The 19,554-nt window shown below is 51.6% G+C and overlaps 2 protein-coding genes across 5 annotated transcripts in view; one reads left to right on the top strand and one right to left on the bottom strand.

The window, feature by feature from the left end:
• Positions 1 to 9,695, top strand: part of Slc12a5 (solute carrier family 12 member 5) — a 40,057-nt gene extending 30,362 nt beyond the window's left edge. For 2 of the 3 annotated variants that reach the window (XM_005362890.3, XM_005362891.3), the window contains exons 17-26: positions 46 to 214; positions 2,197 to 2,392; positions 3,581 to 3,750; positions 4,100 to 4,231; positions 4,961 to 5,068; positions 6,099 to 6,221; positions 6,294 to 6,493; positions 6,835 to 6,849; positions 7,097 to 7,230; positions 7,383 to 9,695. In XM_005362890.3, the coding sequence (XP_005362947.2) occupies positions 46 to 214; positions 2,197 to 2,392; positions 3,581 to 3,750; positions 4,100 to 4,231; positions 4,961 to 5,068; positions 6,099 to 6,221; positions 6,294 to 6,493; positions 6,835 to 6,849; positions 7,097 to 7,230; positions 7,383 to 7,474 (1,339 nt within the window). In that variant the 3' untranslated portion in view covers positions 7,475 to 9,695. The remainder of the gene's footprint in view (positions 1 to 45; positions 215 to 2,196; positions 2,393 to 3,580; positions 3,751 to 4,099; positions 4,232 to 4,960; positions 5,069 to 6,098; positions 6,222 to 6,293; positions 6,494 to 6,834; positions 6,850 to 7,096; positions 7,231 to 7,382) is intronic. The other variant, XM_026787044.1, reaches the window with a different exon arrangement.
• Positions 9,696 to 9,777: 82 nt separating this feature from the next.
• The window catches only part of Ncoa5 (nuclear receptor coactivator 5), a 34,386-nt gene continuing 24,609 nt past the window's right edge, over positions 9,778 to 19,554 (bottom strand). The window contains exons 5-8 of one of the 2 annotated variants that reach the window (XM_005372475.3): positions 18,729 to 18,855; positions 14,014 to 14,213; positions 12,577 to 12,897; positions 9,778 to 12,099 (exon numbers count right to left, since the gene is read on the bottom strand). In XM_005372475.3, coding sequence (XP_005372532.2) covers positions 11,510 to 12,099; positions 12,577 to 12,897; positions 14,014 to 14,213; positions 18,729 to 18,855 — 1,238 coding nt within the window. In that variant the 3' untranslated portion in view covers positions 9,778 to 11,509. Of the gene's footprint in view, positions 12,100 to 12,553; positions 12,898 to 14,013; positions 14,214 to 18,728; positions 18,856 to 19,554 lie in introns of both variants that reach the window. The other variant, XM_026787045.1, reaches the window with a different exon arrangement.

Here is a 19,554-nt window from a genome sequence, read left to right as displayed (position 1 = left end):
GGTGGGGGGTGGGAGGTGGGTCACGTGAACCTGCATCCTCTTCAGGCCCCAGCTGCTGGTGCTGGTGCGTGTGGACCAGGATCAGAACGTGGTGCACCCCCAGCTGCTCTCCTTGACCTCTCAGCTCAAGGCAGGGAAGGGCCTGACCATTGTGGGCTCTGTCCTGGAGGGCACCTTTCTGGACAACCACCCTCAGGCTCAGCGGGCAGAGGAGGTGAGCAGAGGCCGGGCAGGGTGGGCAGTTGGGGTCGAAAGTGTCGAAAGGTGGAAAGGCAGTCTTCACCTTACTATACTTGACTTTCGGTACAGCTCTGGGATGTCAGGGTGCTCAGGCGTGTCTTCTCCTTAGAAGGGGAGTCTGAGGGTCAGAGGGTGAGCAAGTGCCTGTCAATTCTACCCACAGGGGCTGGGGAGGTGGCTCAGAGGATGAAGCACTTGCTGTGAAAAGCAAGAGAACCTTTGTAAAAGCAGGCACTGGGATGCGAGTCTGTAGCTCTAGCGCTGAGGGTAGGGGTTGAGACAAGAGGATCCCTGGAGCTCACTGGACAGCAAGGCTAGCCAATCAGTGAGCTCCATGTTTAATTAGCACCTCAAAAAAAGTAAGATGGAGAGTGGCTTAAGGAGATAGTTGATATTGACCTCTGACCTCTACATTCAACCTACAGAACCAAAGGCTGACAGAGCCAGAAGGGCCCATTTTATGGATAAGGACACTGAGGCTTAGAGTTCAGGTTACCCTGAGGCAGAAACTACTTCCTTCCTTCTGGAAGGGGAAATCTTTTAAATCTTTCAAGGTGTTTTAAAATCCAAGCAAAACAAAACAAAAACAAATTCAAAGATCATCTAGGAGGAAGCCGGGGCCCAGCATGGGCTGGCAGGTTTCTGAAATCACAAGGCTGGCTGGAAGTCTAGCCAGGATTCGCACACGCCCCTGGCTCTGGGTCACCTGCTTTTGTCACATCCACAAAGGAGCATGCAGAGCCACTGTGAATGGGGCAGCCGGGTGGGCATGAACTCTATGAGAAGTGCCTGGAACCCAGAGGGTAGAGGAGGAAGTGGGTTCTACCTGCGACTCAGGCCTGTCTTCCCCCAGGGCTGCAGCTGGGAGTAGAGAGAGAAAAGGTGAGATGGGGAGGGGCACCCCTAATGGCCTGTGACAGTTGCTGTTTCCGCCTCACTGAGCCGCTCACACCAATCTATCAAGACTCAGAGCTGGAGGCCCCAGCTGGTCAGCAAAACGCTACGTTGAACTGGCAGAGAGCATGCTGGGTACCAGGCATTAGGCTAGGCATACAGAGAGCATGCTGGGTACCAGACATTAGGCTAGGCACAGGGAGAGCGGGACCAAGTGCTAGCCACAGGCCACACATAGGAAGGCTCCAGCCCCATTTGGCACTGTTGAGTGCTCTTCTGGGTTAATAAGGACAGGGCAGTATGACACATTAGGGCTATGATACAGGGCAGTGTCCTGAGCCCTTTCATGAATCAAGCTGTGTAAGCCTCCTGATTCCTAAGTGGAACTGCCCCCCCTCCCCCGGACGATAAGAGTAGAGGTTAGGTGACTTGCATGAAGCCACAGCCGGGAGGTGGCAGAGATGGAATTAGTTAGACATCAGGTCAGTGGTTGAGGGCAGAGCGGCTGAAATGAGCCTCCTGGCTCCTGAATCGTCACTTACATTAGCAGACTGTCCTTACGCGAGTCTTAATTTCTGAGCCTCGATTTCCTCATTGATAAAATGGGAACTGTGAGAACCCTTCCCCCAGTGCAGATTAAATGTGCACAGAAGATGCCCATCGTTTTTGTTAAAATAAATCATTACATTGTGTGGCTGTGTAGAGCAGCCTGGCTGAACTGTGGTCTAGGTGGAGGGTGGTCTCTGGGAGGATGGCACTGGGGTCAAGGGAGGAGCACATGGGATGGCAGTGGAGAGCATGTTGAGCAAAGGACAACTCAGAGCAACAGCAGGGTGTGCGGAGGTGGGGTGGGTCACTGGTGACGAGCAGGGACAGGAGCCATAGGTGATGAGGCGCTGGTGTGGGCCCTGGAGTCAGGTAAGATCACAGCTGAGGTTCAGGAAAATGGGATGGACGCAGAGAGAGGGAGGATGGTTGAAAGGACCAGAGGGAGGCTGTGAGCCTCAGCCTCAGCCCAGGCTGTCTGAGGCTGGCCCTCATCTACACACGCCTTCCCCACAGTCTATCAGGCGTCTGATGGAGGCTGAGAAGGTGAAGGGCTTCTGCCAGGTGGTGATCTCCTCTAACCTGCGCGATGGAGTGTCCCACCTGATCCAGTCTGGGGGCCTCGGCGGGCTGCAACACAACACTGTGCTAGTAGGCTGGCCTCGCAACTGGCGGCAGAAGGAGGACCACCAGACATGGAGGAACTTCATCGGTACTGATGCGGTTGGCTTGTGGGCTGCTCTGCTTCTGAGGGTTCCTGAGTACAGCATGGGTGTGGGCTCAGTACATGCAGGTGGTACCCCGTTAGTGTCTATGTCAGGCCCTGGGAGGAAGACGGCGCAGGACAGGGTGGGGTGAGGGCGGCAGCCTTAGAGTCATGGTGGTCGGGATCTGCATCTGGGCCCTGGTCTTTGACAGATGTGTCCAGCCATCATTTAGAGAATGCATTTGTGTGCCAGGCAAGTTGAGACTTTTCTAATGTTCTCATGACCCTGAGCATTAGGAACTACTGTCTGCATGTTGGGGTGACACTGAGACATAGTGACAGTAAGAAATTTGCCTGGGTCACACAGCTGGGAGGTCATGTTTAAAACAGCCAGAGGCCACCCATGGTGGGTTTAGTTGTTCTTTTGTTTTTTTAAGACAGGGTTTCTCTGTTTATCTCTGGTCATTCTGGAACTTACTCTGTAGACCAGGCTGGCCTCGAACTCACAGAGAGATCTGCCTGCCTCTGCCTCCCGAGTGCTGGGATTAAAGACATGGGCCACAACTGCTTGGCTTCCGATGGGTTCTTAATAATTAGTAGAGGCACAGGAAGGGGAGCGCGCCCAGCTGGTAAATTGCTGATCACAGAAGCGTGCAGACCAGAGTTTGATCCTGAATCCAGAGGTCTCCAGTGTTGGGGAGGCAGAGACAGGAATTTCCTGGGATTCAGCTGCCTGCCAGTCTGGGAGCTCTAGCCCAGTCGGCTCAGGCAGAATCCCATCTCCAGCAAACAAGCAAACAGACAGCAGCAAAGACAAATGGAAAACCCCAACAAGGTGAGGGCTCTTGAGGAACAGGGAAGGATGCCTGAGGCTGATGTCTGCTTCCATCTACGTCGACACACGTGTGCTCACATGAACATGCAGCCCTCACATATATGCACACACGAGAGGAAAAAGAACAGGGGGCATCATTGCCATTTAACAGATGGAAGAACTGAGGCCAGGAGAGACTGGCGTACTTTCTTACAGCCAAATAGCCAGTAGATGATGAGGCCCAGGTAGAGGCTGGAGGCCACAGCACTAGACTCAGGAGTGTGGTGGGAGCTGGTGCCAGGAGGCTTGGTGGCTTTCCCTTGGCACCAGGAGGATTGGTCACTGTTGCCCTCTGGTCCTTTTTTTTTGGCCTTTCCAAGAACTGGTCCGGGAAACCACAGCTGGCCACCTGGCCCTGCTGGTCACCAAGAATGTGTCTATGTTTCCTGGGAACCCTGAGCGCTTCTCCGAGGGCAGCATCGATGTGTGGTGGATCGTGCACGATGGGGGCATGCTCATGTTATTGCCCTTCCTGCTGCGCCATCACAAGGTTCGTGTACTCACACATCTGCCGTGTGGGGAGGGCGTGTGTGCCTGCAGGATATCCGTAGGGAAGCTCCGGGCTCTGGCCAGCCTCCATGCTTGCCCTTCCTGGGGGCTCTGATCATCTCCCTTATCAGGGGTGTTGAGGAACTGATGTGTCACCCCGACAAGCACACTGCTGCAAAGGAGGGGACACTTAATACAGGGAGTGGCCCCTTAGTGGAGGCGTCCCAGACCTGAGCAGGGGAATCTGTAGATAGGGATAGGGTGCCAAGAGCCTGCAGGAGGGGTCTTTGGCCATGGGTCTTCTCACAGCTTCTGGCTGGACCTGGCTGGATTGCCTTTGATCCTTGCAGGTGTGGAGGAAATGTAAGATGCGGATCTTCACTGTGGCCCAGATGGACGACAACAGCATCCAGATGAAGAAAGATCTGACCACGTTTCTGTATCACTTACGCATTACGGCAGAGGTGGAGGTGGTGGAGATGGTGAGTCCCCAGAAAAGTCTCAAGTTCTTCAAGTCCCGCCTGCGGCTCTTTCCTCTTGGCCCCAGCACCAATCAGGGCTCATCCGATACCCATCAGTGGAGGAAGCAGGTTGCCACCCCTTAGCCTCTTCTCTCACAGAGTGGCCGCCATGTTGGAGAGTGCTCATTCTGTGACAGACTGCTGTAGGGACTCTCCTGGCCTCCAGAGAGATACACACATTAGACCTTTTCATTCCCAACTAGAATGCCGAGACACACAAAGGTTCAGTAATTGACTGCACAGCACAGAGAGCGGCAGAGTCAGGGTTCAAACCCAGGCAGGCTGCTGCCGGGCCTGCTCCTGGAGGGTCTCCACTCCTCTCTCCACCTCCCCAGAGGATCCATGCCTCCTGCCGTGCTCACTAACCTGCCTACGTAGTCATACACTTAGCCCCCAGTTCACAGGCATGTGTCCATTCATCCCTTGCTCTTTTCACAAACGTCTTCCCTTCTTCATTCACTCAGGTGACTAATCAAGCCGCTCGCTCACGGCTTCACCATTCACATCTTTGGTTCTGCGCTGGGTGCACAGGGAACTAGCTGCCTGCTTTCCCAGGCCGTGGCCCAGTGAGCGCAGTCCCCCCGCCCCTGCCTCCTCCAGCCTTGGTGCCAGGGCATGTGATGGGCAGGTGCAGACTGGTGGGAGGGAGGGCTCCCCAGGTTCAAGCTCCCGCTTCCCTCCTGCTCACAGCATGAGAGCGACATCTCGGCATACACCTATGAGAAGACGCTGGTAATGGAGCAGCGCTCTCAGATCCTCAAGCAGATGCACCTAACCAAGAATGAGCGGGAGCGGGAGGTAAGGGTCCCCTGGTGGGGCTCTCAGACTGTGGGACTGTACAGGTTCTGGTCTGACATGCCCGGCCATCGGCACCACCATCTTCACCTTTAGTAACCCTTATCTGTCACCACCTCCTGAAACCCTGCTCCCCTGCACTCGGACGTGTGTCTTGCTGCATCTTCCCAGCCCCCTCACAGGGACTTTGGCATCGAGACAGACTTGCTCCTCTGTAGGAGACTTCTAGGCCCGAGGGAGAAGAATGGATGCTAAATATGTGTGGATGACGAGTTCTCAGGGGTGTGGGCTGCCAGTGTGGGAGACAAGGTTCATGTAACAGACTCTCAGGGTGGGGAACAGATGGATATTTAACATGGATGCTGGGTAGGAGTCAGGGGCAAGCCTCCTAGGGGATGAGTGAGTGACGGGCTTTCGGGAGTGGTTGTGCTGAGCACCCATGGGGTAAGTTCTCTTAGGTTTCAGTCACTGGTCTTTCGAGCACGGATAAAAGAGCCACCCCAGGGAGTGGAGTCCCTGGGGGAAGTGAGGGATGGTGCCCAGGGCTCTGGACAGAGGAGCGCCTAGAGGTGGGCGTGAGCTTGTTTGGGGAATGAGTGGCAGGTCCTGTAGGCTAGGGGGAAGAGCTGTTATTATGGGTCTCCCAGGTGAGAGAATCTGATAGGTGCTTAGGGAAGTGAGCGATGGGCCCTTGAAGGATGGGGGTGTCACCCAGGCTGACAGTGATAAGAAATGGCATGCGCTGGCGTGTGCTGGGCAGCCAGAGAGACTTGGGACCAGAGTGCTAGGCTCAAGCCTTGCTGTGCCAGGTGTTAGCCTGCTGGTTGTTGGTGGCAGGAAGGTCTAAGCTCTGGAGACCAGAGGCCAGGTCAGCGATGCCTAGGTGTTTGGTCTTGAGGCGCGGTAGCGTTTGCAGTGTGTGCCACTCGGGAATACTTGTAACCTGGATGAGCATCAATTGTAGTAATGGCTCTTGGCAGGGTGTGGGTGGTGACCCCCAGCAGAACTGGCATCAACCTTTGTCACTCCCTAGATCCAGAGCATCACAGATGAGTCTCGGGGCTCCATTCGGAGGAAGAATCCCGCTAACACTCGGCTCCGCCTCAATGTTCCCGACGAGACAGCTGGCGATAGTGAGGAGAAGCCAGAGGAGGAGGTGAGTGGCTGGGGTGGTTTGGCTCTGGCAAGTGGGAGCAGAGCCTTTGGCTGAACGATCCCCCTCCTTCAGGTGCAGCTGATCCATGACCAGAGTGCTCCCAGCTGCCCCAGCAGCTCGCCGTCTCCAGGGGAGGAGCCTGAGGGGGAGGGGGAAACAGACCCAGAGAAGGTGCATCTCACCTGGACCAAGGACAAATCAGTGGCAGAGAAGAATAAAGGCCCCAGTCCTGTCTCCTCCGAGGGCATCAAGGACTTCTTCAGCATGAAGCCGTACGGGCCTGGGGGCTGAAGCTGGGGTTGGGGGCCTAAAGGACTTGTCGAACATGGCAGAATCAATGAGCAGGAGGGTCCTCTTCGGGCAGTCTGATGATCCAGGGCAGAACCAGAACTTGCCTTGGTTTCCCCAGTTGGAGACTTACAGAGCTGGGCTAGAATGTTAAGGGTCAGGACCAGCTCCTAAGTACAGGTGTTGAAATGGAGAAGGTGGGGGGGGGCTGTGAGAGTGAGGTCATGCTCACCCAGGGCAGCCGATGGTTGGCTCAATGGCAGCCGCCTTTTCCTGACCCCTCTCTTTTTCTTTCTCTCTTTGCTTCTCTTTATGTTTCCTGAAGGGAGTGGGAAAACTTGTAAGTGCGCCACTATTTTTCCATCTTCTCTTCTAGGTCTCTAGGGTCCCTACTCCACGGAACCCTCAAGGGGTGTCCCTGGCCTCTGGGGCCTCTAAATGGCCCAACTTGGAGAGATCTGGGGTTGGGGGAGGTCCCAGACTGGCATGTACCAGACTGGGTAGCCCGACTCATTCTGGGAGGGTGACCAGACTTTGCTCTTCCTGGCCTAGGCTAATGCCCTAGCCTTCCTCTCCTTCTTCTGCAGGAACCAGTCCAACGTGCGGCGCATGCACACGGCTGTGCGGCTGAACGAGGTCATCGTGAATAAATCCCGGGATGCCAAGCTAGTCTTGCTCAACATGCCTGGGCCTCCCCGCAACCGCAATGGTGATGAAAACTGTATCCTGAACTTAAGTTTAGGGGAAGAGGGGGGTTGTTGGCAAAGGGGGTTGTGTCCTCTAGCCTGGAATGAAAATAACAGAGCGGGCTCAGCACTGGACAGGGACGCGGGCTCTGGGAAGGCACAGGCTGTCTCCTTGACCAGCTCTCAGACATGGAATTTCTAGAGGTCCTCACTGAGCAACTGGACCGGGTGATGCTGGTCCGCGGTGGCGGCCGCGAGGTCATCACCATCTACTCCTGAGGGCCAGGACCTGTCACGCCGGCCCGAGCGCGCCCGGCCCGCGGCCCCGGAGCCCTCGCCGCGCCACCCCGCCGCTGTCACCGTTTACATAAGACCCTGTGCCCGTGTCCTGGCCCCTTTCCCCGCTGCCTGCAGCCCGGAGGCCGCACCCGTCGGGGCTGACTCTGAGGGCGGCCCATGGGCCCCTTTTCTGAGCCCGGCCTCGCCCCGCCGGAGCAGACGCTGCAATAAAGGTGGCGAGGCAGCGTGGAGAGAAGCGGAACCATGGTCCCGGGCCCGTCCCTCCCCACGCCCCGCCGCGTTCCCCCGGGACCCTGGTCGCCGAGCCCGGGCGCCGGCCGGCCGCGCTATACATAGTGTACAGGAGACATCGCGTGTATTTTTAATGTCCCCATATTTCTGTAACTAGAAGCGCAACGGACTCCTCGCCACGGCCGCGCTCTCCCGCTGCGGGCGCCCTGGGACGGAGAAGCCCCGGGAGCCAGATTTCCCTGCGCGCCGGAGCTGAGAGCCAAGTGCTTTAAGGCCTGCGCTCTCTCCCTTCCCTGTCCACGCCCTGCGTCTCCCTCTCTTCCCTCCAGTTCTTGGCAAACACAGGTGAGACGGCGGCCGGCTTCGGTGGATGCGAGCTTTCTGGCGGCCAGGAGAGGGAGTCGTCGTCTCTCCAGGGGGAGAAAACGAGGCCGGCGTCCACCGAGGAAGCCCCGCCCGGTGCCTTCGCGGAGGAAAAGGCGTCTCTCCTCTGTTGGCTTGCCGCCTGCTTCCCATGTCCCGTGGCTCCTCGCCAAAGACTGAATTCGTGGAGCTGGAGGGCACCTCCTCCCCAGTTTCCGCCTTGGGACAGGCGAGGGCCAGGGCCGTGGGGCCAATTCCAGTCTAGAGGCTGACTCACCAGGAGGCCTGGGCAGCCTCTGCGGTTCCCTTCCTTGGTCCCCATCTGCAGGTCCTGCCTGGGGACCCAGCTGTCTCTTGAGTGCTCTGGAGCTGGGCCTTGCTGCCTAGCAGCAGGTCCTTAGCTAAGTCTCCTAGACACCAAGTTCTGGAGTAGGGCCGGAGTCACGTGGGCTCCGTTGTTCCTTGCGCTTCTCTGCCCTCTTCTGACTTGGACCCAAGGCCTTTGGCTTCCCTAACTCGTCCTTGGCGCTTCCGCAACACCAGCCCCACTTGTGGGGAGGTGCCCTCAGCCCTTAGAAAGGCATTTGGCCGGTTCCCTTCCCCTAGGGCACGTTACTAAGGGGATAGGCACTGCATGCTCCTTTAAGCGCCCTCTGGGACTGGGTACAGTGCCTCCAGCCCCAGGGCCCTGACCTGCGCACCTAGTTAGATATCCTGCCCACTCCAGGGCCGGGGCCACTAGCTGACCTCACCACCTCCTTTCCCTTGAGCCCAAAGCAGAGAGCTGCAGCTGGTGCCGTCCAGACAAGGTCAGGTGTGGCCAGCGGCGGGGCTGGAGGTCTGCTGCTCGGCTGCACGGCCTAAGACCCCTCTGAGATTTGATGGGGGACTGGATATTCTTCCAGCCAGTAGCCATTCAGTTGGAAGTGTAAGACCCAGGATCTGTCATCCTTCAAGACTGCTCTCCCTTGCTATGGGTCTTGCCTTTTGGGGCAAGAGAGGGGCTGCGCAGAAGGGGAGGAGGCTGTATCAACACCAATTAGGGAACCAAAGTTGTACACTACCTGGGCCCAGACTCTCTGGTTGGCAAAGGCAAAGTTTCCATTGATGAAAACAAACATCCCACATCAAAACACAAGTTTTCTGTGCTCCATGTGCAATATTTGTTATGAACCTTGTGTCGTTAAAGTCACCTTTAAATCACTGTAGCTAGATGTTCCATGTCCATCCGGGTGACTTTCACTGAGTGCAATATTTCAATAGCCTGGTAGTGAGAACGAGTGTCGCTTTTCTTTCAGCCGACCTATGTGCAGGGCAATGCAATGCAGTCCAAAACCCTTGTAAATAGGAGAGGTTGCAAGCCAAATCAAGAGTATTTATCGTTATTACTATTATTATTAGGCCTGCCTTTAATTTTAGTGTTTTGGTATTTCGCATCCTGCCTCGGTATTGATCTTGTGTTTTTTGTGCCAATATGCAAAGGAGAGGGTCGGTTCTTTCCTTTACTGTTGAATGCTCCCATTTAATGCTTTAAGGCTTTTACTGTGTTAATTTTTTAGATACCTGTCTGCACACAATGCAATAAAAATAATTTTATTACACCCTTGATAGCCTAAGGGGTACCGTTTGGACACTTTAGGATGAAATCAAATCCACTGTCAACAGATGTTGTTTTTTGAGACGTGGTCTCATGGAACCCAGGCTGGCTAGGAACTTTGCTAGCAGCCAAGAATGACCTTGAACTTCCAATACCCTTGCCTCCTCCTCCAAAGTGCTGGGGATTTTATGTGTGGGCCACCATATCCAGCTGGGCCCTGTGCCTGGGCCGGGACATGCCTCCTAGGTACCAGGTCACACGGCATCCTCTGGAAGGCAGTGAGTCTCTAGAAGCTGGGACATCATGCCAAGTCTTATAAGGGCTCTTCAAGGCTTTCAGGTTGACTAGAGATTATGCCAAACTCCTGCATGATAGGCAGTAACAAAGATGAAGGCAAAAGAGGAATGTCTCTGCCTCCAACCATCATCCACAAAGGCTCCTCACAGTGCATTCTGGACACACCTGCTGATAGTCTAGCTGTTTCTACTAGAAGCAGGTGCAGAGTATGGCAGGTTTTGATGCAAGGCCTTTGCTCTGTCCATCACTAACCCTTCTCACCAGGTGGGAAGTGCAGCACACTGAGGCTCAAGTTGGGTGCAGAGATCCTAAGGCCTCATCTTGGGGGAGTGCTCTGCAAAGAAGTGCTGCAGATATACCCAAGAAAGGTGAGCACAGGTCTGACTTTCTTATTTTAATTAAAAAGTAATTATTTCATTTTATCAACAACACAAGAGTTCCAAAGAGGGGGAAAAAACCCACCATATAACACAAACAGATCAGAACATAAACTGCTGCCATTGGGGAACCTTGGGTTTTGAAACCGGTTTGCTCAACCCTGGCAGGGACTCAACTGGAGCTCCCACTCTTGATTGAGGGCGATCAGGCCCTCCTCTCCACAGATATGATCCACAGGGTTCTTATGAGCAGTCTTTCCCAAAGGCAGAGGTGTTTTCCTTCGGCTCCATTCAGGGTGACAGCCATAGCCCTCCAAGTGCCACTGACTCCAAAGTTACGAATGCTGTCTGAGAATATATCCAGCGTCCACAGTCTAACATCAAATGGTCCCTACCTCCTGCTCATCAGAAAAGAGAACAAGAGCCTGGATGCAAACAAAAGTCTGGGGCTCAAAATAAACCACTGAAAACATGGGTGTCCATTGCCAGTCTGGAGATGCCCTCTCAGTGCTGACTAACGCTGTGGAGAGCGAGCAGCGGGCCCCAGAGCCACAATTCGTGTCAAAGTCCTGAGTGAGGCGCTTAGTCATTTGCAGACCCTCCGAGAAAATGGAAAACTACAAAACCAAGCCAACACCCAAGGGACCATTCTGCCACAGACAGTCTTCTCTTCTGTGGCTGCCATGTCACGCTTCCCCAGTTCAGAGTAGCCAATCTGAATCCTTGAGCTGGAGTTCCATTCTCTGATGGGACCTGATGACATTGCCTGCCTGATGTGTGGAGGTGGAAACAAAGGCTGTGACCACTGACTCCACAAATAGTGCTCCAAACTGGGGCAGCCGGGATTTGGTTTCTTCCTTTTTTCCTCCAAATCTACCAGGCAAGGGCCAGAGCAACCCCATTAGACAGAAGCTGAGCCTAGACCCCAGGAATACTTATTTTCAACCCAAATAAAAGCTCCAGCCCCAAAGCAGTCTGAGTTCTGGTTCTGTTAAGTGGTAAGCAACAGCCGCAGGAAGGAGCGGTGTGAGAAACCTAGGAATCTGATATTGACCCAGAGTGCGAAGAACACTCTCAAACACCTCTACTTAGGATGAAGTGGGAGGGGCCAGGGGAAAAGGGGACTAGGGACAGTGGACTGGTAGAGCCTCAGTAATGCCTCTGGTAAGAGCCCATGGGGGCCTGGGGTCGCCCCACCTGTGCTGCAGTTTGGCTAACCAGGTGGGAAAGGGCAGGGCCACTCTGGATCAGGGTGTCCAGAGCCTTCTGTACACTTGGATTGTCAAAGTTAATACCTGTGGAAGATACAGGCCTCTGGCTAGCTATGCTGCTGGCAGGTGCCAGGCGACTGGAAGGCTGACCAAAGAGTGCTTGGGAAGGAGCCCCAGGCCTGGGGCCCATGTTCCGAGTAGACCCTGCCTGTCCCACAATGTTTGGAGGCTGATTTCCTGAGGCCTGTGGTCTTTGCTGAGGCTGGCTGTTTGTTGCTGTGGAAAAATTCTGGTTCTGGGAGCTTCCGGCAGCAACTGAGGGGGATGCAGAGCTGCTGTTGGCCGCAACTGTGCCACTATTGAAGAGGCTGAGGATTTTGGCCTGAAGCTCTTGCTGGGAGGTGGGGGTTGCGGCTGGAGTGGGTGTAGCGGAGGGGAGCACTTGGCCACTCTGAAGCGGTTGGGAACTTGCTTGTGTCTTCAGCGAGGCACCCGAGGCCTCCCTGAGTGGCTGGCGGGTAATCGGGCCTAGAAGACAGAAGAGGGAGGCATCTGGTTGAGAGTGCCCCCTAAGGGCAGGAGGCCCAGCAGCCACAGGAAGAACAGCAGTCATACATCACAACAATCATACGGTACAGACAAAAGCATCAAATTCCAAAAGGGCTATCTCAGGATATGGACTATTTCGCAGAAAGCAACCTAGTGCCCAAGAAAATTGCTTGAAAAAAGGAATAAATAAATAAACAAGGGGCATCCATTTGTGGCTCTCAGGGAGCCAACACCATTAGTTTACCCCCTACTAGCCCAATACAGGGAGCAAAGCTCAGCAGTGAATCGAGATCATTAACAGTGTCATCAGCGTGCATGGCTTGTGGGGGAAGCCAATGGATGGCTCATTTCCCTTACCCACCCCAGAGAACCCTGGGCATGCCACCCTCCCACCAGAGCACGGGATGAGAGAAATGCAGAGTGAGAACTTCACCTCGGCCCTGCCACGTAGCTCACCAGGCAGAGAGTCGGCGCTGCTCCTCAAGAGCCGCTCCTTCCGCTCACGCAGGTAGTTGATGATCTTGTCTGTCTCCTCTGCAGTAAGGTATCTGTTGTCTGCCAGGAGGTTGATGAGACTCTGGATGGCTGGAGGGTGCCCCCCACGACCTCCCTCCTCAGGGCCTCCACGATCTCTTTCCTGTAGAATGGCTTCATTAGCCATCTTGGCTGCCTGTCGGGCAATTTCCTCACGTTCCTTCTCCCGACAGTTATTCTTGTAGCGCTCATAATTTCTGGCCACCAGCACCATGGCATCTGCCTGGGGCATGTTGCGATGCTCTGTAGGAGGGAATGACACAGTTATTTCTCCCATGACAGAGCCAAGTGCCCATTGTGGTTGCACTCTGCCGAGCCTTTCTCATTCTCAAAGCAGAGAAGCACTACAGAGCCAAGAAGCCTGGAGTAGAGTGAGGTGGGCTGAGGGACAGAGCGGTGCTCTTAGTGTGGGACACACCTTCCTACAGAGCAATTTCTTCAGTGAGATTCCTGGATCACAGACTCCTGATAAAAACCAAAGGAACACAAGAGCCTCCTACAGAGTCAAACAGACCTCATGGGGAGCAGTCCTGCAGCCTCTAAGACAGCAGCAGGAGGCTAAAGAATCTCTGTAAAGCCTGGTTTCCCGCTGTGCTCTTCAGGGCAGAGCCAACACTGTTTTTAAATTCATCAGTTCAAAAGTCACGGACGAAGATCAAATTGTAACCCTAAATAGCCTCCTTTTCTCAATGGTGGCAACAGTCTTGAAACCTTACATAAATATCCTCACTCACACTAAGGACAGCTCCTCAGAGACAAGGGACTTAGAGATTCTAACACACCCTGCGACTATGCGGGTGACAGCCAGGCCTCCAGAGATCCTTGCCAGGGTGGAAAAGGGGAAGAGAGGCTTTAAGAGCCACAATCAGGGCACGAGTGGCTGAGTCTCAATGCTTGGGCTCAAAGCACTACAAGTTACTTTGAAGGATGTTGTCCTTCCTCTGGAGGCCAGAGCCTCCTCCTGTTCTCTGGACTCCCCTACTTACTTTCCCATCACACTGACTGTCTGTGACAGTCTCTTGTCTGTAGGAGCTGCATTTCAGGCAGCAGATGCCTAAGCCAGACTGCACTGGGAGCCAGGTGTGCCTAAGTCTTTCCACGAGATGGGACACAGTGGGAGCACTGACACCAGGGATATTAGTGATGCTACAAATCACCTGCCTCCACATCAGAGCAGTTATCAGAGAACACCAAGGAAAATATGATGATCAGTGTCTCCTCACAGCACAAGAAGGATCTGCCATACTGGAGCTGAAACACGTCAGCCATTCCCCAAAGCTACTCACTTCTCACAAGCAGGGCACAGAATCAGTGTGCTGGTGACTATCTCTGGGAAGTGGATTCCTTGGGCCTCCATACCTTGTGGAGTTCCAAACATGATGTTGACTGTGCAAGAGCGGTGAATCTGGTGCTGCTGGGTGATGACAATGGCAAATGGGGATCCTCCCCGGCTGACATCCTCCAGCGCTTGTGAGAGTGACACCTCTGTGTTGAGGAAGATCAGGTCCACAACCATGCCGAGGTCTCGGACCTTCCGCCCCACAGACTCAGCATAATCTCTGTAAGAACAGGATCCAGATGAGCATTCCCTAGCCACATCTCAATCTGGACACCGCTGGACCTCAGCCAGCTGTGTCTCCTCCTCAGAACCCAGTGTCAGGCTTCCCCAATGGTTTCACTTGCCTATGAGCACACAGGGAAGTTGCCAGTAGGGCAGTATTTGACACCTGTCCCTCCATCTCATCTACTAGTTAAAGTTGACTATCACTGGGCACTATTTCTATTCAGAGTCTTGCTCTGTTAGTCCCAACCAGCTTGTTCAGACCTTGGGAGTTCATCATTCGGTTCCCTCATACTTTAACTTGGAAAACAAGTATCATGGAGAATACTTCCCACTGAATTTAGCTCAGCAAACTGTTTCCAGAGGACCAGTCCATAAATGAACCAGAGGGAATAAATAGTAAAAAGGGCATACAAGAAGAAATGTGAGCCATTTCATGAGTCTTAGAACATCAAGGTATAGCTCCAACACTTCCACAAGGAAAGACTTGGCATACTAAGGACTTCAGCTTCATAGCTGAATACTTTGGACCATAAAGTTGGCAGTTACGGTATGAGGTGACACTAGGAAGCATCACCAGCTTCACTTCATGCTTGAGTCATCACAGCCTCACTTATATGGAAGAAACTTCATCTTCACCTTTGTTCTCATGCCACTCAGATGTTTAAAATGGTAACACCTCCACTCCCAGTCACGGCAAAGACAGTGTCAGAAGGGATGAAGGGGAACTGAGCACGTGGAGACATGCTTGTTCTGGAGAAGTCTGTCTGCTTCTTCATTCCAAAGGGCAGCATGTGTCGCACTCCCCAACACTGGAAGCCTGAGTACCCTGCAGGGCCTGCTAGAGTACATCCTGGGAGTTCCCAACTGGAGCCACAGGACAGGAGCATAGCTCCAGACTTGCCACTCCCATCAGCCTCTGCCTTCTGTCTTAAGATCTCAACAATGGAGTGGTTAGGGTGGATCTCCAGTGGGTCCTCTGCTGTCTCTTAACCCCAAGGCTGTTGTTTCTCAGGGGTCAAACCGTCATGATTTTTTTTGTTATTTGCTGTCTACCCATAAGTGCTCATGACAACAGTAGCATAAGGATGTCACCAAGAGATCTGACACAACCAGGTTTTCAATCTTTTTTCTAAGATATTTAATAATTTTGCTAAGTTTTCAAACTTGATGTTCTCTTCCTGCTGTCCATGTTCTGGATGTCCCAAGCCGCTTTTGTAACTGACATATCTTCACCTTAAAACTCTTCAGCTACTGGACACAGCACCAAGGAGTTCAGTCACACAGATCACTTTTGAGCCACTCCTTGGAGAAGGTTCATAGAGGGCTCCCCTGGGAGAAAACAGATGTGTTTCTGGTTTTCTTCACTCTGGTCTTTTGAAGAACCCACGTTATCCCCCAAAGCAGCCATGTTGTATGGTATAAACTGTGAGAATATCCAACCTGGAGGGAAGGCTTCACAAAACTTTTTGTAGTTTCTCTTCATCGTCCACCAATTTATTACATTTAAAACGTTTATTTTCATTTTATGTGGTTAAATGTCTTTGTCTGCATGTATGTCTGTGTACTATGTACCTTGTGTCCCAGGGGACCAAAAGTGGGCACTGGATCCTCTGGGACTAACTAAAGAGGGTTGCTGGCTGCCATGCTGGTGCTGAGATTGAACTCTGGTCCTCTGGAAGAGCAGTCAGGAGTGCAATGAACTCCTGAGCCACCTCTCCAGCCTATCTTCTACCACTTCAATGAATAAAAAGTTCTAAGCATTTTTTGTTTTTACCAAATTCATTTTGATAGCTTTCTAAATTTTGCTTTGATGCAACATTTCACAGGAAATACTTAAGAAGGAGATTCTTGGAATCCATAATGACTCTAGTAAAATTCGGATCCTAAGGGGCTAACTTGTGATTATGCAGTCCAGTGTTCCTCCCAGTTGCTGGCGGAGTACTTGGGGAGGTCTTTACTGATGTCGCCAGGCTTCTTCCAAATAGGCTTTATTCTGTCAAGCTCCTCACCACCCTTTTCTTCTGTCTCTGCCATGGATCTAAGCATGTATCACGGGTTCTGCATCAAACTCCTTTCCTTTTCTTTCTCTTCTTTGTCTCCAGCCTCACCACTGCTGACTCTCATTCATTCTCCATGAAGAGTGTAATGAGATGAGCCAAAAACCAGGGACCATTTCTTTACAACCCTCTTTATTCATCTTTTCTCTGAGCACCCAGTGCAGTCCTCTTCCTGGTGCAAAGGGACATTTGTTCGACGATCCACGGGCTCACTGTCAGTCCACCATGCCAACACCTAGGCTTAGCAGTCACAGCATGCATCAATATCATGTCATTTCTCAGCAACCAGATATACCGAATAAAAACCACCACCAAACTGGGCAATCATACAGGACTCTGCACTAGCCTGCACAGTCTGCATGAAAATTTTAATCCTCGACTTGGTGAAGCTGGCCTTAGGTCAGATCTTGATGACTGGGAATTGGATTAATGTGCAGCTCCTTTCTAGGTTTTAGTTTATCAGGATCTGTCGAGCTTTCATATCTCATTCTGTCCAGAGCATCTAATGAACTTATTTGAACAGACAGTATTAATGATCAATGATATTTACTGGGCAGTTTCTGCCTGGAAGGCAAAAATCTAAACCTTTCTCCTCCATCAGTAGGATTTTCTTAGGTACACTGTCTGGACATACTACACAGGTTCTGCAGTATAGCAGTCCCAGGGTTCTGAAGTACATCTCAAAACAGGATTTTACATGTAGTCCAGGCCAGCCCTGAAGCAATTCTACCTTTACTCTGGAATGCAGAGACTATAGGCATGCCTCACTATGACCAACTGACACCTTTCTTTTGATTCTCTAGTCTTACCGCCAACGGCTAAGACCTGGTGTACTTCGCATCCCTTGGGGAGGCTGCTTGGGAACACAATGGGAAGAAAAGTCTGGGTTTTGATGTTAGAAATATGTTTGGATTTAAGTTCCAGGATTTATTTGTAAAGTTATAAAGCTATGGAGCGAGTTCTTTGTCTCTTATCAAACTCAGCTTTTTTCTTCTAAAGCCAGTAAATGAGGAACATGGCTCAGTGCCTGTCATTTTCTTCATCTTCCCTCCAACTTAAATCCCTAACTTCTTCCCAGCTTAAGACTCACTCATATGCTTTTTCTGTCACCTTTCTCACTAGGCTGAGAGCTAAAGGCAGATAGGACGACGTGTTTGTTTATTACTACTGCAGTCCCAGGACCTAGCCCCTCCACCTACCTCCCCCTTGCTGAATGACACACATATAATTAGTGATGATAAAAATTTATGTAAATCACCCAGGGGGTTGTATGGGATAAGACACTCAGGGGTCATACTGGGTAGGTACTCAGAAAATGGTGGCTATTTATTTGGCATCTAGACAAGGCAGGGCAACTAAAAGCCTGTGAACTCTTGCCTGATGGCTAGTGTTTTAACACCAACTTCCAGAGCCACTGCACTTTTCTAACTGCAAATGGCTAGAAAATATACAGATTATCTAACTACATAGGGAAACAGAACACAGCCACGGCCAAATGTGTAAGCTGGACAGAGTGGAACAGAGAGGTATCGTGGACTTTGACTTGACTAATGTGGTCACTTCAGTAAGGCCAGGCTCTGTTCCATTCAAGACTGCCCCTTATGGAAGTGGAGGAGATAAATTATTTTTCTTGACTAGACTATACTCCCAACCTTACTCGTATCATATGGTTCTACTGGGCTAATCTCATCGCTAAATCTATAGCATACAACCCAGCCCTAGTAAATTACAATATTCTGGACCCCTATCCAAAGTGATAAAACAGACATAGAAGTTATTATAGTAAGCCAGTTTAGTCTCACAAAAAAAAATCTAAGACTTCTGAAAGAATAATAATTGAAAATGGCTTAGCAGTTGAGAGCGCTAGCTGAGTGAGCACAACAACCTAGCAGGTAACAGTAGATCTAGGTTGATCAAGAGGCCCTTTCTCTGTCCCTGTCTCTCTCTCTCTTTGTCAAGACAGAGTTTCTGTGTGTAACAGCTCTGGCTATCCTGGAACTCACTCTATAGAACAGGCTGGCCTCAAACTCAGATATCCCCCTGCCTCTGCCTCCTGAGTACTTGGATTAAAGGCATGCTAAGAGGCCCTTTCTCAAAGGAACAAGGCAGGGAGTACTAGAGGGAGGGCGTATGCTGTCCCCTGCAGCATCCATACACATATGCTCATGTGTGCACAGGAACGCACACACACATGCACGTGCACACTATGTGCGCGCGCGCGCACACACACACACACACAGAGAGAGAGAGAGAGAGAGAGAGAGAGAGAGAGAGAGAGAGAATACCAAGGGGGAATGGAAAGAGAGAGAGAAAAAGAAATACCAGGAAAGCAAAGTCTCATCTTCAGCAGGTTTGCTAAGCTAAGAAGATACCTGTCTAGTGGAGTGCTAAGCAAAACCTTCCATTTTTCTGATGCTTTTCCACACTGAGGAGAAGGAAGCACGGGTTCTTACTTAGTCTGTTTGTTGACCACAATAACAGAGCAGTCCACAGGCCTCTCAGCATCAAAGCGTCGCTGGATCTCCTCAAAATACTGACGATAAAGCTCCTCTCTACGTCGTTCCTCACGTTTCAAACGCTCTGCAAGACACCAGCAGGGAAATTGGAAGTAAGGCTGTCCTTCCATAATGTATTTAAGACATTCTGAATTAATCCTCATATACATCTCTCAAAATTAACCATTTTTATTATTTTCTACTATCTTAAATCCACCAAGATGAAACCATGGGTGACAGGCCTTGGTCATGTAGCGCTTTATATGATCCTCCAAGAAAGGCTGTTAACCATTTATTTAATAAAGGTAGATCAACCAATGTGGTATCTCGTGCCTGTATAATCCTAGAACTTGGAAGATTGACGCAGGAGGACTGCTGACTTCAAGGTCAGCCTGGCTTACAAATCGAACTGCAAAGCCAGCGTGGGCTTTTTTTTTTTAAGAAAATAGAAAAAAAGAAAAAAGTTGGGCAAGATGGTCTATGCCATGGAGGTGGAGGTAGGTCTCGGCTACCTCGAAACCAAAAAGTAAATCAGCCATTGTCTATTTCTCTGAATACCTTACCCAACACTGGGCATTGCTAGCCTTTTAACTTCTGCCCACTTGGCAGATATATTTCATTACTATTCCAATGTGAATTTTTGTACTTTTTTTGAACAAACAAACCAGCCAACTAACCAAAGTACAATTTTTATAATGCCTGTGCTAGTCAAATGGGCAAGAGTGACTATACTCTGAACATCTGCAGTGAGGTCCCTCCCATCTCTTATCTGGCTAGTATAAAA

The sequence above is a fragment of the Microtus ochrogaster genome, linkage group LG8, assembly GCF_000317375.1.
Source record: "Microtus ochrogaster isolate Prairie Vole_2 linkage group LG8, MicOch1.0, whole genome shotgun sequence".
NCBI classification, from domain to species: domain Eukaryota; kingdom Metazoa; phylum Chordata; class Mammalia; order Rodentia; family Cricetidae; genus Microtus; species Microtus ochrogaster.
Note: the sequence above shows the minus strand (reverse complement) of the source record. Positions and strands in the feature narration are given on the sequence as shown.